Source organism: Cataglyphis hispanica, chromosome 16, assembly GCF_021464435.1.
Source record: "Cataglyphis hispanica isolate Lineage 1 chromosome 16, ULB_Chis1_1.0, whole genome shotgun sequence".
NCBI lineage: Eukaryota > Metazoa > Arthropoda > Insecta > Hymenoptera > Formicidae > Cataglyphis > Cataglyphis hispanica.
The window spans coordinates 937,091-953,463 of record NC_065969.1 but is presented as its reverse complement, the minus strand read 5'-3'; the positions used below and the strand labels follow the sequence as shown (position 1 = coordinate 953,463).

At 34.9% G+C, this 16,373-nt stretch overlaps 1 protein-coding gene across 1 annotated transcript in view; it reads left to right on the top strand.

Annotated features, from left to right (window-relative positions):
• Positions 1–16,373, top strand: part of LOC126855578 (intraflagellar transport protein 80 homolog) — a 200,653-nt gene that overhangs the window by 95,979 nt on the left and 88,301 nt on the right. The window contains exon 8 of the mRNA XM_050603381.1: positions 12,155–12,403. Coding sequence (XP_050459338.1) covers positions 12,155–12,403 — 249 coding nt within the window. The remainder of the gene's footprint in view (positions 1–12,154; positions 12,404–16,373) is intronic.

Sequence of the window (16,373 nt, the reverse complement as noted above, 5' to 3'; positions counted from 1 at the left end):
GCTTAACTAATTGAACAGTGTAAAATCAATTGTGATAACTGTTTATTATAATTAAAGTTATTTTTTGTTATTATACGTGCATGATCTTTTTTCGTGTGCTGTCTCCCTTGTGCGAGTTCTGTGTGTCGTCGCGCTCGTTTCGCGTCGCTTCGAACAACGTCCTTATCGATTGGTTTCTGGAGGGGATTTTTTAGCGACATGATCATATATGGTTGTGTCGCTCATTTCAAATAATTAGGCCATAATACAAGCTAAGATGGTTCGATCGAAATTCCTTGCATTTCCGATATTTCGTTCCTTTTCGCAATCGCATAACCTCGGCGCATGGCTCGCTTCGTCAGCATTTCGCGCTTGTAACATACGCCTTTTGCGATATCGCTTTATAGTCGAAAGATGTAAAAATTATTTCTTTAAAATATTTACTTTAATATTTGAAATAAAAATAATATTTCGATTATAGCTATTTTTTAGGTTATAATACTATCTATACTAAATATAAGTACCTGTCTATCTGTCTGTCTGTCTGTTGGACCGTGAATTACTTCCACATTTATGGATCGATTTTCTTTAAATTACCAAAATTTTGCTAATTTTTCGAAGATGATTATTATGTGGTTTTTTTTAATTTTACATCACTACTCACGTACTTAAACACGGACCCATGCACACACAAACACATATATAGGCATCCGAATACATCCAAATATACCCGAACACATCCGAAAACACTGAACATATCCAAATACACACATAAATACACAAATACTTCCGAACACACACACAAATACATACAAACACACACAACATTTCCGAGCACGCACACGCATTTTTTTAAATCTCTCTCTTAGTTGTGGCATGAATAGACATGAACAGACTATCACAATCGTGAATGAACATGAATAGACTATCACAATCGTGAATGAACATGAATAGACTATCACAATCGTGAATGAACATGAATAGACTATCACAATCGTGAATGAACATGAATAGACTATCACAATCGTGAATGAACATGAATAGACTATCACAATCGTGAATGAACATAGACTATCACACACACATACACACACACACACACACACACAGGAGCGCGCGCGCGCGCCCGCGCGCCCGCCACCCGCACACCCGCGCACCCGCACACCGCACACACACCCGTACACCCGCACGCCCGCATGCCCACACACCCGCACACCCGCACACCCGCACACACACCCGCACAACCGCACACCCGCACACCTGCACCACCACACACACACATACACAACCCTGCGCAGGCGTCAAAGCTAGTATTTAATAATATCGAAAATATTATTATCTAATATTCCTTCTATTTTTCTTTTACTCTCTCTTTCTTTTCTTGTTTCTCTCTCTCTCTCTCTCTCTTTTGCTATTTTTCCTTTTTTTTTTTAAATAGCAACCTTCTATTTTTTTCTTTTCCACCCTCTGTCTCTCTCTCTCTCTCTCTTTTTCTTTCCCTCTTTTTCTCTGTTTCTCTTTCTCGCCAATTATTCGTCTCTTCTCTGACTTTAAATAAAACATTTATATTTATGTTAATCATACGCAATATACATTAAAATATAAATTTATATAGAATAAAAAAGAATAGTCTATCTTTTGTACCGAACTTTCATACAATATAATACACATATACCTATGTAATATATATATAATTTTCTTTATTCATCATTACTTCTTTCTCTTTGTTTCTTCTTTATTTTCTTTAATTTAGTTTTTTAATGAACTGTCAAATGATGAACTGTCAATCTGTCAAACGACGTGAATGAAGTGAAGTAAATCACGCGAATGAGTGAAGCAAGCGCACGAACGAGACAATCAATAAGCATCGCAGAAAAGAGGCAACAATGACTGCGATATATTCGAGATTCGACTTTGCATGCCTTTTTTAAAAAAGAATTAGATTATCGCGCGCGAGCTATTTATGTTGTTTCTTATTTGTTATTATCTTACTGCATATAATTGCAGGATTTAAGTGCGTACTATAAGCACATTTGATGTGCCGACTTGTATAATATTGAATTGTATTGTATTTCGTCGACGATGTATTGACGCTAAATCATAAGAGCCGAATCCTTTAGCGGACCACCGCCTAGAGAGATTGTTATTGCGTGCGTACTTTCGATCGCGACGTATTGCGGCTTGATCAAACGGTAGCTACCACCGAAGAGATATAAGCTTAGCGCTTCGGCGGTTTATTTGATCCTGTCAATAAGAGGACGAGCAGCACCGAGCGGGCAGTCAGTCCTTCACCATCGTTTTAAGAGTTCACATTATATGTACTACATTTCTATACTTATATCCTTAAATAATACAATAATTGAGGGCTCAGCCGGGATCATAGTCTAGAGTGTAGTGCTAGAAGACAATTATAAGAAGTGCCAAAGAAGTTTTCTGAGACGAGTTTTTTTAATTTAAATATATAATGACGGAACCAAGTGTCAGTGCAGTAAATGATGATCTGAATGCAAAGCTGACGGACATGACGATAATTCAATTAAAACAAGAACTGAAGAAATGAAAGTTAAAGACGACAAGACCGAAAAAGGACCTCATTCACAGACTGCTACCGTTTATGTAACTCGAACGGGAACGTGAAACAGAATAGCATGACGAAGTCAGGCATAAAAATGATGAAGTTGCAAGCAGAGAGCAAGAAGACAACAGCGAAAGTGACGTAAATCTGAGCGACGAAGATAAAGTGGCAATTGCTGAAAGAAGACAAAACACAGGAAAAACCCGAGGAAACTAGCTAACCTTCAGAGATGTTGAAGAATCCTTAGAGACATTCAACGGAGATGATAAAGTCGTAAAAGTGTGGATTAAAGATTTCGAGGAAATGGCTGCCTTGTGCAAGTGGTCCGATATTCAAAAAGTAGCATATGCAAAACGTCTTCTTCGTGGATCAGCAAAACTGTTTGTTAAATATGAAAAATGCGCGAAGACATGGAAGAAGTTACGGCGTGCATTAAAAGAAGAATTTGCTAATGTCGTAGATAGTCATACGTTACATCAAGAGTTATTACGATGTAAGAAATTACCTGACGAATCATATCAAGCATATATATATATATATATAATGCTTGACATTGTTGCGCAAGCCGACGTCGATACACCATCAATAATTCGATATATTATCGAGGGCATATAAGATGATGCAGTTAATAAAACAGTGTTACACGGAGCAAAGATGATATGTGAATTAAAAGAAAAATTCACGCAATATGAAGCCATAAGAAAGGAAAGAAAATTAAAGACGAAGCAATCGAAACCAGAGGAAAACAAGAAGATGACTCCAGGAGACACGAATACAACGACGACTAAAAGATGTTTCAACTGTGGTAGCAGAGATCATTTGGATAAAGTGTGCCCGATGAAAAACCAAGTGTTTCAAGTGTAATTAATACGGACATATAGCTAAATTGTGTAAGGGAACAGTAAGCGTACAAAAAGAAGCCGCGTGCGTAATTGTTAAGAATATACAACAAAAACAGATAAAGCAAGTAGAAGTTGCGAATCAATGTTTTGTTAGTATTGTAGATACGGGTAGCGATTTGAGTCTAATGAATCGAGATTGTTACGAAAAGATAGGTCGTCCAAAATTAAACAATAAAATAAATTTTGACGGTTTAGGCTATTATTAAATAATAGTGCCTATGGTTCTTTTACAATAGATATTGTTATTGACGGCGAAACATATAAAATTATATTTCATGTTGTTGATAATGAAATAATGAAACATGCAATTTTGATTGGTGCTGACTTTCTGAATTTAATTGAATTACATTCGATAAAAGGTCAAGTAGCTATAAGAAAAATTCCTGAAAAATTAATTCATGCAAATAATACAGAGTTACCTGAGGTGTTAAAGATCGATGTAATAGAAAATGTAGATCCATTTGATTTTTCATATATTTCTAATAAAGACGTACAACGAGAAATAGAAGTTATTGCAAGAAATTATGAACCTAAAATACGTGAAACTGGTGTTTATATTATTAAAATGACGTTAATTTTGAAAGATGATGTCCCAGTTTATCAAAGATCGCGCAGATTGTCTCCGTCGGAAAAAGAAGAAATCGATTAACAATTAAAAATGTGGATAGATGACGGTATTATAAGACCTTCTAATCCCGAATACACAAGTCCTATCGTACTTGTTAAAAAAAAAGACTGGTGATACAAGAATCTGTGTCGACTTTCAAAAATTAAATAAGAAAATCATAAAAGATCATTACACGTTACCACTAATTGAAGATCAGTTAGATCGATTGCAAGGCGCGAAAATTTTTAGTACTATCGACTTAAAAAATGGATTTTTCTATGTCGAGGTGGCTGAAGAAAGTAGTAAGTATACTTCTTTCATTATTCCAATCAGGTCAATATGAATTTATAAGGATGCCATTCGGGTTTTGCAATTCTCCAGCTATATTTCAAAAGTTTATAAATGCTATATTTAAAGATTTAATTTCTGAGAGCATTGTATTAATTTATCTCGACGATTTAATTATTCCTTCGCAGAATATTGAGCAAGTAATTGTTAGTTTGAAACGTGTATTACAAATGTCAAGTCAAGCTGGTTTACATATAAATTGGAAAAAATGTAAATTTATTCAAACAGAAATTATATATTTGGGACATATTGTAACAAACGGAATTATAAAACCCGCGGAATACAAAACTAAAGCTATTATGAAATTTCCAGCTCTCAAATGCGTCAAAGATGATGACAAAGTTTTATCGGCCTCACAGACTATTTCTGTAAATTTATTTATCAATATTCGATGATAGCACGATCGCTAACTAATTTTTTAAAAAATAATGTGAAATTTTGGTTTGGAAAAGACGAAGAGCAAGCATTTCGAAGTCTAAAACTTGCATTGAGCAATAAGCCTGTTTTAAAATTATACAAGAGCGGATCTGAAACGGAATTACACACAGATGCTTCAAAATTTGGTTACGATGCGATATTATTGCAAAAAGATTATTCAGACAACGCTTTTCATTCAGTTTATTGTGCAAGCGGAAAAACTACTCCAGCTAAAGAAAAATATACTAGTTACGAATTGGAAGTACTTGCAATTGTCAAAGCATTGAAAAAATTTAGAGTATATTTATTAGGTATTCATTTTAAAATTGTTACTGATTGTAAGGCATTTACTTTAACAATGAACAAACGAGATTTATGCGTCCGCGTGGCCCTTGAGATGGGCTCTTGCATTAAAGGAATATGACTACGAAATTCAACACAGGAAAAAATATGATGCATGTCGACGCATTAAGTCGAAATCTCCTTCCAGAAATTTTGTATGTTCATGAAAGTAATGATAGTTTAATTGCTAGATTCAGAAAAGTTCAGAGTACTGATTAAGATCTGCAAAAAATCTTTAAACTAGCGACACTTAATAAAATCAATGGTTATATAGTAAGAAATAATTTACTGTATCGAGACAATGGTGGCGAATTATTATTAGTAATACCTAAGACGTTACAAAATTCAATAATTAGGCAAGCACACAAGCAAGGTCATTTTGGCGTTAATAAAACGCAAATACTTGTACGAAGAGATTATTGGTTTAAAAATATGCGATCAAAAATCGAAAAGGTTATAACGAACTGTATAAATTGTATTCTAGCAGAACGAAAACAGGGTAAACAAGAAGGATTCTTGAATGTAATTGATAAAGAAGATGTTCCGTTACATATCATGTGGATCACTTAGGTCCAATGCCGAGTACAAAAAAGAATTACCGTCATATTTTCGTTATAGTCGACGCGTTTAGTAAATTCGTATGGTTATATGCTACGAAATCAACCGATACTGCCGAGGTAATCGATCGTTTACGTAAACAATCTGTTGTATTCGGGAACCCGCATAGAATTATATCAGATCGCGGAACAGCATTTACATCAAGTGCGTTTAAAGAATATTGTGAGAGAATACTGAGGAAAAAATCCAGCATCTTCTTATTATCACGGGAGTACCTAGAGGTAACGAGCAAGTCGAAAGGGTAAATCATACCCTTACACTGCTGTTAAATAAATTGTCGGTCCCGAAACCAGAAGAATGGTTTAAATTTATCGATATTGTTCAGAGATATTTAAATACTACACCAAACAGAAGCACGGGCCGGACACCGTTTCAATTAATGTTTGGCATTCACATGCAATTAAAAGAAAACTCACCAATACGCGAAATGATCGAAAGTAAATGGGCGCGAATGTTCGAAGAAGAACGCGATGATATTCAACAGAATGCCAAAGAAAAAATACCCAAAATCCAAAGAGAAAATTTAAAGACTTTTAACAAAAAGCGAAAAGTAGCATTAAAATATACAGACGATGATCTTGTCGCAATTAAGAGAACCCAATATGGTTCAGGATTTAAATTACGTAATAAATTTTTAAGACCGTAACTAAAGCAATGCGTAATAATCGATATACAGTTACAAAAGTAGGTAAACATGAAGGACCGCAAAAAACTTCTACACCGCTGATTATATGAAACCTCGGTTACATTTTGATACAGATGAGCTTGAAAGCGAAGATGAAGAAGAAACAGAGAGCGAAAATCATAATTGACATTTGAAGACGAATGTCTTACAGAACGGCCGAAATGTAAGATTTAAGTGTGTATTAAAAGCACATTTGATGTGCCGACTTGTATAATATTGAATTGTATTGTATTTCGTCGACGTTGTATTGACTCTAAATCATAAAAGCCGAATCCTTTAGCGGACCGTCGCCTAGAGAGATCATTATTGCGTGCGTACTTTCGATTGCGACGTATTACGGCTTGATCAAACGGAAACTACCACCGAAGAGATAAGCCTACCGCTTCGGCGGTTTTAACCTGTCCGGTTTAATCGGTTTTTGAACCTGTCAATAAAAGGACGAGTAGCAGCGAGCAGGCAGTCAGTCCTTCGCCATCGTTTTAAAAGTTCACATTATATGTACTACATTTCCATACTTACATACTTAAATAATACTACATAATTTTTATACAATTGTAAAATTGAAAATTTATATATTGTGGTTTATTAATTACAACATTAACATAAGCAAATGTCCTTATTATGATTCACATCTGTTACTACTATCTAATCACATATGAAGTTTGAATCAATATATTCCCCCCAAAAAACTAAATTTTTATTAATTTTATAAATATAACAAAATTATTTGTCATAAATGATTACTTAGATGATTCTTTGGCACGGTTACAATAACTACAGGCCTATTTGAAGGGTCATTTCTGAAGGTATTTTTGATGAGAAACATGGGAAAAATAGTAAAAATATTAGTGATCTATATTAATTTATTATATATGCATTTGGGTTTTATATAAATAATTATGTGAGTTAGAGCCCAAAAAGAGATTAAATTAAATTGGGGATCTCTCTTGGGGAATGCAAACGATCCTTGGTGATTGAGAGAGAGAGGGAGAGAGGAAGAGAGGGAGAGAGGGAGAGAGGGAGAGAGGGAGAGAGAGAGAGAGAGAGAGAGAGTAGCGTGGCGTGTGTGTGAGAGAAAAAATGTAACGTGTAAGAGAGAGATAGAATGAAGTAGGAGACAAAGGACAGTAAAGCAAGAGAAAAAAGAAAGTCAGTTATCGGTGTCGCGTAAATATAGAAGTAAAAGTCGTTAATCAAAAATATTAATTAAATAACTCTTTTGTGAAAAATAAATCCATCCTCTTTCGAATACTAGTAGTCTTGATTATCTTGATTCTACAACTTTATAAAAATTCTAGCAAAAATATTATAAAACAATAGCATTGAATACACATTTTTGTTAATTGGCTTTATATACAATAATGAAACTATAAAATCATATTGAAGCACTTCTGCATCCACTGGTATCCACAAATATTTTACGGATCTGGAATTATTCGCAATTTTTGGTTCTGGAGATGTGATTTGTTTATTTATATATATAAACGTAATTAATGTATAATTAATATTTTCAGAACGACTTACAAATAGCTAAGCAATGAGTTGCGTGTTTATGTTATTGTAACAAAATAAACCTTGGGAATTCTATCGAATAAATAGGATGATTCAAAATAACCTAATGTCTTTCAAATGTCATATTTTTTAGCGAATTTTAAGACGATTTTTCCTCTTGCAAAGTTTTGTCCAAAACTTACAAGGGGAACCCACGGGTTGGGAAATGAAGTTCGGGATGAGACTTCGTGTGGTAATAGTAGTGCCCGAAATTCATACCATGCTAAAGCTTTTTAGGACCCCACGGGCCGCCAATTTCAAGAAAAAGCGCCTCAAACTTTGTGTAGCATCTATGTACGTAAAAGTTTGTCGAGCTTTTTATACCTGTCGCGTAACGGTACCCGCATCGTTTAACGTCCCTCGAGGAGGGGGAAACGATGGGATTTTTAGTTTGTGACTCTCGGCGGTCGTATTGCCGTATAACGGTCGCATACACGTTTTGTTAAAAATAGGGCGCTTAGCGCCTCTGCCTCTGCCCGGCTGGTGTTCGTCGGGCGGTAGACTTCCGACGGGCGACATATCGGGAACGATGGGGGGAATGCATCGTTACAAGTTTTGTCCTCAAAGTATTGAATACAAAAAAAATTAATTGTTCAGAAATTAATGGTCTTGTTGCTTGCACCATGTGCGCGCACGATAGTATGGAGTTGCATATTATCATCTTCGCTACTGCGATAACTGCGGCAAAGGTTGGCGGGGCCAAGTGCAGGAAGAAAAGAACTGAAAAGAAACGACTTCGGCGGTACAAAACATTGCAGATACGGAAACTTCAGAACGTGATATTCTTTAACAACGAGAAGCATTCTACTGACACCTGAACATCGAGACCAAAGACCAAGAAAAACGGTACCCCAAGTAAAAAAAAACTCAAAGGCTACTGGTCGGCAATCTGGGCAGCACCAGGCTAGCATAAGAACCAAGCCAGTTTTATACGAAAAGAACGAGAATGCGCGACTGGCATACAGCTGATGACTTACGAGGGGATTGGTAGTAGAAGTATTGAAAATCGTCATCAAGAACACCCTCAACTGGAAAGCGTCCGGAGTAGTTAGCATTCACAATTTTTGGTTTAAATAGTTCAGCTGTCTGCATGGAAGTTTAGCACAGGATTTTACAGATCTCTTGAGACACTCGGAAAAAACCCCCAAATTCTTCACAACTGAATCACTTACATATTGTCGAAAAGTGACAACACGCGTGATCTAGCACAGTATCAATCTATTATCTGTTTGCCAACTTCTGATCACCTGCCTAGCAAACAAGATTTACGCTCACATTGAAAGCAATAAAGTGTTAGCAGAGCAACAAAAAGGATATCGAAAGAGCACATGGGGTATAAAGAACAGCTCATCGACTCAGTGCTGAGACAAGCTCATATGCACAATCGGAATCTACACATGGCTTACATCGACTATAAGAAAGCCTACGACAGCGTCCTACATTCCTGGACGTTTGAAATGTTCCAAATGTACAAAATACATCCAACCATTATACATTTCTAGACACAGGTCATGCAGCAATGGCGCACGACATTACATTTGTTGACGGAGGAAGACCAAGTAACCACAGAAGAGATCCAAATTTGACGAGGTATCTTTCAAGAAGATGCCCTGAGGTTATGGTTTTGCCTTGCTCTGAACTCATTGTCACGCGAACTGAACAGCTCAAAGTTTGGATTCAACATCAAATTGGACGTAAAAAATGGATATACCATATCGCATCTGCTGTATATGGATGATCTTAAATTGTATGCGGCGAGTGAGTCGCAACTCCAATATCTCCTGGGAATTACAACTACCCTCTCTCGGGACATTCGGATGGAATTCACTAGATAAATGCAAGACATGCACATCGAGAAAGGAAAAATTTTTGGCCATGACTTTACCCTTACGACGAAATTATCAGAGCCATGGAAGAGGATGAGGCTTATAAGTACCTTAGAATATTGCAGACCAAATTGATCGATCAACGCGAATCAAGAATGGATTGACCAACAAGTTCACAACTCAGCTAAACCGGATCTGTAGGAGCAAGTTGACGTCGAGACACTTTGTCAAGGCTATCAACGGTTATGCCATCCCAATACTAAATTATTCTTGGATTGGGATTCCAGAGTACCTGAAGAGTGACTGGGAAAGCAGATGGCAAAGGTTGGCAAGATATAGGTTGGGAAACGGAATGAGGGGGAATTGGTACTGGAAGGATGAAGAGAGCAAAAGCTGTAGGTTATGTGGAAGGGAGGAGGAAACATGGGAGCATGTTTGAGAAAGATGTGTGAATTGGGGGGTGGAGAAGGACTGGCAAGAGATGTTGGGAAAGGTGTTGGGGAAAAAGGGTGAGGGAGAGGGGTGGCTGAGGGAATTAGAGGAATTAAGATGCGGGAGAGAGAATGAAGAGGGGAGAAATAGTCAAAGAGGGATCTAGGTAAAGGATAAGATTCAAGAGGAGGAGAGAGAGAGAGAGAGAGAAAGAGAGAGAGAGAGAGAGAGAGAGAGAGAGGGAGAAAGTGGGCGAGAGAGAAATGTTTGTTATGGGATGTGTGAAAGGATTGGAAAAATGATATGAGCTGGAAGCGAAGGTCCCAAGTTAGAGTAGGGCGAATAGCGTTGTGTGTGTGTGTGTAGGTAGATTAGAGATAGTTAGAGGTTAAGTAAGATAAGTTAGAATTAAGTTAGTTGTAAGATAGAGTAAGATAGTTGTAAGTTTTTTTATGTAAGAGTTTGTAACCTCAAGGGGATTCAATAAATTTATATCTATCTACTAAATTATTCTTTCAAAGTAAAGGTGAACGACAACTGATTTGGATAACCTCCAACGTCTGATCAGGATCAATCTCACGGTGAATAACTGTCATCATCCGAAATCAGCTATAGACAGATTGATCCTATCATGGTCCGAAGGAGGAAGAGGGCTAAGTGACAACGTCTTAACCTCCACGCAAAACAAGTAATCTTATTCTGAGATTTTTCCACTAGAAGCAACAAATATTAGGAATGCACAGAATTGTCGTGCTGGCTGATCAAAACCAGACCATTCAATCTACGGAATGATGAATCCCATAACGAACGATAGACAGCGCTGTAATTTGCAGGTATGGGTCAGAACAAAATTTTATGGGAGACACTACCTTAATCAAGATTATGTTGACAAAGAAGCGTCAAACAAATGGTTGAGTCAAAGTGATGTGTACCTAAAGACCGAAGGTTTCATGATCTATTTAGAACCAAGTCATCGGCACTAAAAATTATCGGAAACACATCATCAAAGATCTGAATGTGCGGGATGACAAATCGACCGTGCTATATGACACTATTCAACATATCACGTTAGGATGCAGACTGCTCTGTCAGTCGAACTATTTCCATAGGCGTAACATAGTCACCAATATAATTCACCAAAAATTGGCTCTAAAGCACGGTATAATATCCATCTCGCAGCCGTATTATAAGTACACTCCAAAAACTGTCCTGAAGAATTAAAAGCACAAGCTGTATTTCGACAGAACCATCCTGACGAACAAGACAATTGCAGCCAACAGACATAATGCTGATTGAGTGGGCAAAGACGATACACATCGACAATATACATTGACGTTGCAATCGCAAATACCAACAATGAAAAGACAACCAGCGAAAAAATCATGAAATACACTGAACTATTGACAGAGATCAAGCTAATGAGAAAGTTCTTGAATATCGACGACACGGAAACTGCTGTAGATGCCAACAACAACAATGCAACTAACCTTAGCCTAATCCTGAAACTGTAAACGTTCTAAGAAGATCATACTTGATAAAAAAACGATTTTTTTGGACTTTGTAATTCAGATTCCTCCTTTAAGATAATCTCGTAGAGATTACGTAGAAATTACGCGAGAACATGTTTAAATTAATCGGGGATGACTGGAATGTAAAGCACCATAGAAAATGAGAATCAGAGAATAAATAAAGAAATATATCTCTTATTATAACTTAAATTACAATTAATTTAAAGCTTATCGAAATTAGAAAGAGACATTTGATTAGTGTTCCTTGTTAATATTATACAGAGTAAAATTTGCATTTTTTATGTTCTGCATATTCTGTGTCTTTTAATTATATAATATAAACTAACATTAATAAATTTTATAGGAGATTGGAATGGGATAATTATGAAGCCACGTTGATAAGAAGAAAAGTGATTGAAGTTAAAGATGTTGGCAACGAAATTCATGAAATATTAGAAATCTCCGATCGTGTTGTGCACCTCGAATTTGGCTTTGATCATTTAGTCGTTATTACGCCTGCACAATGCCACGTTTATTCTGTGACGAATTGGAATACACCGGCAATATTTAACTTGAAAAGAAGCATTATTTCTGCTGTACTTCTTGTAGAAAAGTAAGTAATTAAATGTGTAATCCATTTTTAAAAAGGTACTAAATTGACATTCGCAAAAATATTCTATAATATCTTTCGTGTCTCGGATTTAATCGGATAGCCATAATTATTGTAAAATGTTTATTTATTGCTCGATGGTATAATCTCGAACATAATGATTTAATCATTTAGAAATTTTATAATCTAATATCTTTTCTAGGTTGTTTAAGTTATCCTAGTATTTAAAATTTTAATTTGACTTTTCGCGATATATACAGGGTGCCCGATAATAATCGTCCCACTGGAAATGTGCAGGTAGAGTGAATTAAACTGAGTAGAAAAGTCCTGTACCATTTTGAGATTTTCACAATAATTATTGAGAAATTAAATAAAAAAGATCGACCAATGCACGCGAATATTTAGCACGTTGCGAGAAAGGACGGCCCTCGCGATATCGCGGTTACTAATCGCGCCGTGAAGGAGGGGCGAGAGGAGCGGATATCTACATACAAGCATCGCAAAATAGTAACCGCGATGATGCGAGGGCCGTCTTTTCTCGTAGCGCGCTAAATATTCGCGTGCATTGGCCGATCTTTTTTAATTAATTTCTCAATAATTATTGCGAAAATCGCAAAATGGTACAGGACTTTTCTACTCAATTTAATTCACTCTACCTGCATATTTCCGGTGGGGCGATTATTATCGGACACCCTGTATATATGTAGTATAAATATTTATTTAAGTAGGGTAACTTTTTAATAAACAAGTGTTTATACGACCAAACTGGCAATTTATTGTTTGATTATTATATCACGACGTTTCGACCATATGGTTTTGGTCCTTATCAAGTGAAACTAAAATTACAATACAATAAATAATGATAGTCATGTTACAAAGAAAAAAAAAAGTAGGATTAAGCAACTTACGTTATAATTAAAAAGTAGAAAGAGAAAAATCGAAATGTCAAACTGACATTGTGTCAACCACTATGTTTGGAATACTGAGATCAACTAAACGACCTTTATTAATTTATCGTATATATTGTTTAAATTCTCTGTATCTTTTTGGGAATTAATAGTGTTGTCAAATTTTTTAATAAAAAACATTTCAGCTATTTCTCTCTTTCTTACATGTTTTTCGTTATGTAGAATATCAGGCGCTGACCAATCGAAGTCATGATCAAATTTTAATTTGTGTTTGCTAATTACGGATAAATTACTTTCGTGCATTTTTATATTATTACAATGTTCCTTGACTCGGGTGCTTAAGTGTCTTTTTGTCTGGCCAATATACGAAGCGCTACAATTCTTACAATTTATTTTGTAAACAACCTCCGTTCTATTGCTAATAGGCAAACTATCCTTGCCGCGTTTAATAAATGAATTTAATTTTTTAAATTAATTTAAAACAAAAATAAAAAGAAACATTTCAAAATTATTCGTTCCTATAGTTTTAAACTTCAGAAGTCAGTATCTCTTGAACGGAGCGTTTGCGAGCATACTTCTAGAGGAAAATTTTTTCTTGTTTTAAGATCCTAAATTCATATTTCAAGTTTGGGGTTTCATTTAACCCGGGAACACCCTGTATATTTCTATCTTATAATTTATAACTTTTAGAATAACATAAAAAGAAAACATTATAATAATGCAAAATCTTTATTGCTATAACGTTATTCTACAAACAAAATTTGTAATAAGTTATAAATATTGCAGCTATGTTGAACTTGCTGCTAATAAATGTGTTTAAATAACATTAAAAATAATATTAAAAATAATATTTTGAAAACGTTTTTATGATATTCAAAAAATCATATTATAATATAATAATTTAAAATATTTATAGAACATTATGTCAAAACGTTGCAAAAATTTACATAAAATTAATCTTTCAAAATATTGATTTAATATTTCTTGTTTACTGGATTACATATGTTCAAGATCATCGTTCTGATTGAACTTGACTTTAAAAAAAAGTGGCGGTTACGATCCTATTCAAAAGTCATGAAGCATTAATATAAGCATAAGCAAAAGCATAAATTTTAGTTTTAAATCAGAAATAGATTTGACTTAGATTATATCTTTCGGAAGTGGTGCCCTCCGTAGGATAACCCATTCTGCTCACACATATACATTACAACGCGAAGCGAGATCCATCCCACAATTGTTGTGTGAATGGGAAAGTGTATGTGTGGACGCCCCGTTCTTTCCTGAGGGGTTTTCACTTCCGAAAAATATAACCTAACTCAAACTTATTTTTTATTGAAAACTAAAATTTATGCTTTTGTTTATGCTTATATACATATGCTTATATATTAATGCTTTATAACTTTTGAACAGATCATGACCGTTACTTTTTTCAAGGTTAAGATCACTCAGGTTGATGACCTTGACAATGTCAAGGTCATATATGAGGTTACCCTTTTTCTGTATAATTAAAAAGTTCAGATTATCGCATTTGATACTTATTTTTATTGTACAACTTAATTGTTAATTAGTTTTTAATAATCTACGGCTAAAACCTCTTGGATTACTCAGAATCATGATCTTGAAATATATCAAGCTCAAGATCATCCATGATTGCCCACTTTATGCTTTAATTTTATGAGACTTTACACAAATGTAGAAGTTGTAAATATACTGGGTGTATCAGAATTGGCGAAAAAGTTTTTAATGACAGATTCTTCATAAAATTCTAAGCCGAAAAGCACTTCACAAAAAAGTGATCTGATGAATAAAATTTGAATGGAGGCATTAAAGTTGACATATGGGAGCGCATAAAATTCGTGCGGTTAGAATCAGCACGACCAAGTTTGACTCATGACTCGTGTATATACCGCGGTGATGCGTGTTTCTCACTCTACATTATTCTGCTATTAGTAACATGAATTAATTAATAATTAATCTTATTAATAATAATATTTATTTTTATTAATTAATAATTAAACAGTAGGACAAAAAATCACTTTTTCTTTCTCTTCGAAGTGCGATAGTATACGTTTTCCGAAGATTTTTTCAGCGCTGAATATGATGCCATTATCCGAATTTACCTAGCGCGTCAGGATTTAGAGTAAATTAAAATAAAAAGGATAAAAAATGTAGTTTTTAACCATTTTTAAGAATTTTTTGCTGCAAAAAGAAAATTGATTTCTAATAAACCTAATGGGATCTGAAAATATAATCGAGAGCTTTCAAACGAATTCAAAGTTATGTTTGTACGACTTTTTTTCATCAAATTATAGCTGTTTGAATTTTAGATATTCTATATTGTAAGGCATAACTTACGCCGCCATATGTATTTGCCATATTGCGCGCGCAGCCGTAATCTCATTACCGACCGATAGTCTACTCGATAACAGCACTCACATTTTATGATCTAGCAATCCAGGTTTATTTGATCGTTGCCATGTAACCGAAAATGCAAGATCGTTTTACAAAAGAAGGAATCAAGAGATGACTCGTGTTCGGGCCGTCGCAGAGTAAAGACCGGTTACTCAATTCTCCGAACGTTCTTCTTCGCAAATAGCTCTTGTTTGAGTATTTGTATTCGAAGTCCGTTATTAAAAGTGTAATATTCAATTGAATATTGTTGAAATACAATTTTATTAAAACAAAGACCAGAATCTAGCAAATTTCTTTGTGCTCTCAAGTTCCTGATAATTTCAGCGATAACTGCTTCAATTAACAGACCATCCTTACAATATAATTTACAAGAAAGGTCAATACATACTTATTTATAGCAACAAATTAAAAAAGTAATTGTATTATAAATTTATTTGCAAAGAATAGATCAAGTATAATTCCATTTTGAATTGACAATTAAATGTAATAGCATGTGTATTCAAAGTTTATACTTGGTGCCTTATTGTTATTCCGCCATTTTGAATTGACAATTAAGTACTCAAAGTTTATACATGATTTTTTCTTTGCAAGTAAATTTATATTTTAATTACTTTTTTATTTACTGTTGTATACATAAGTATATATTTACCTTT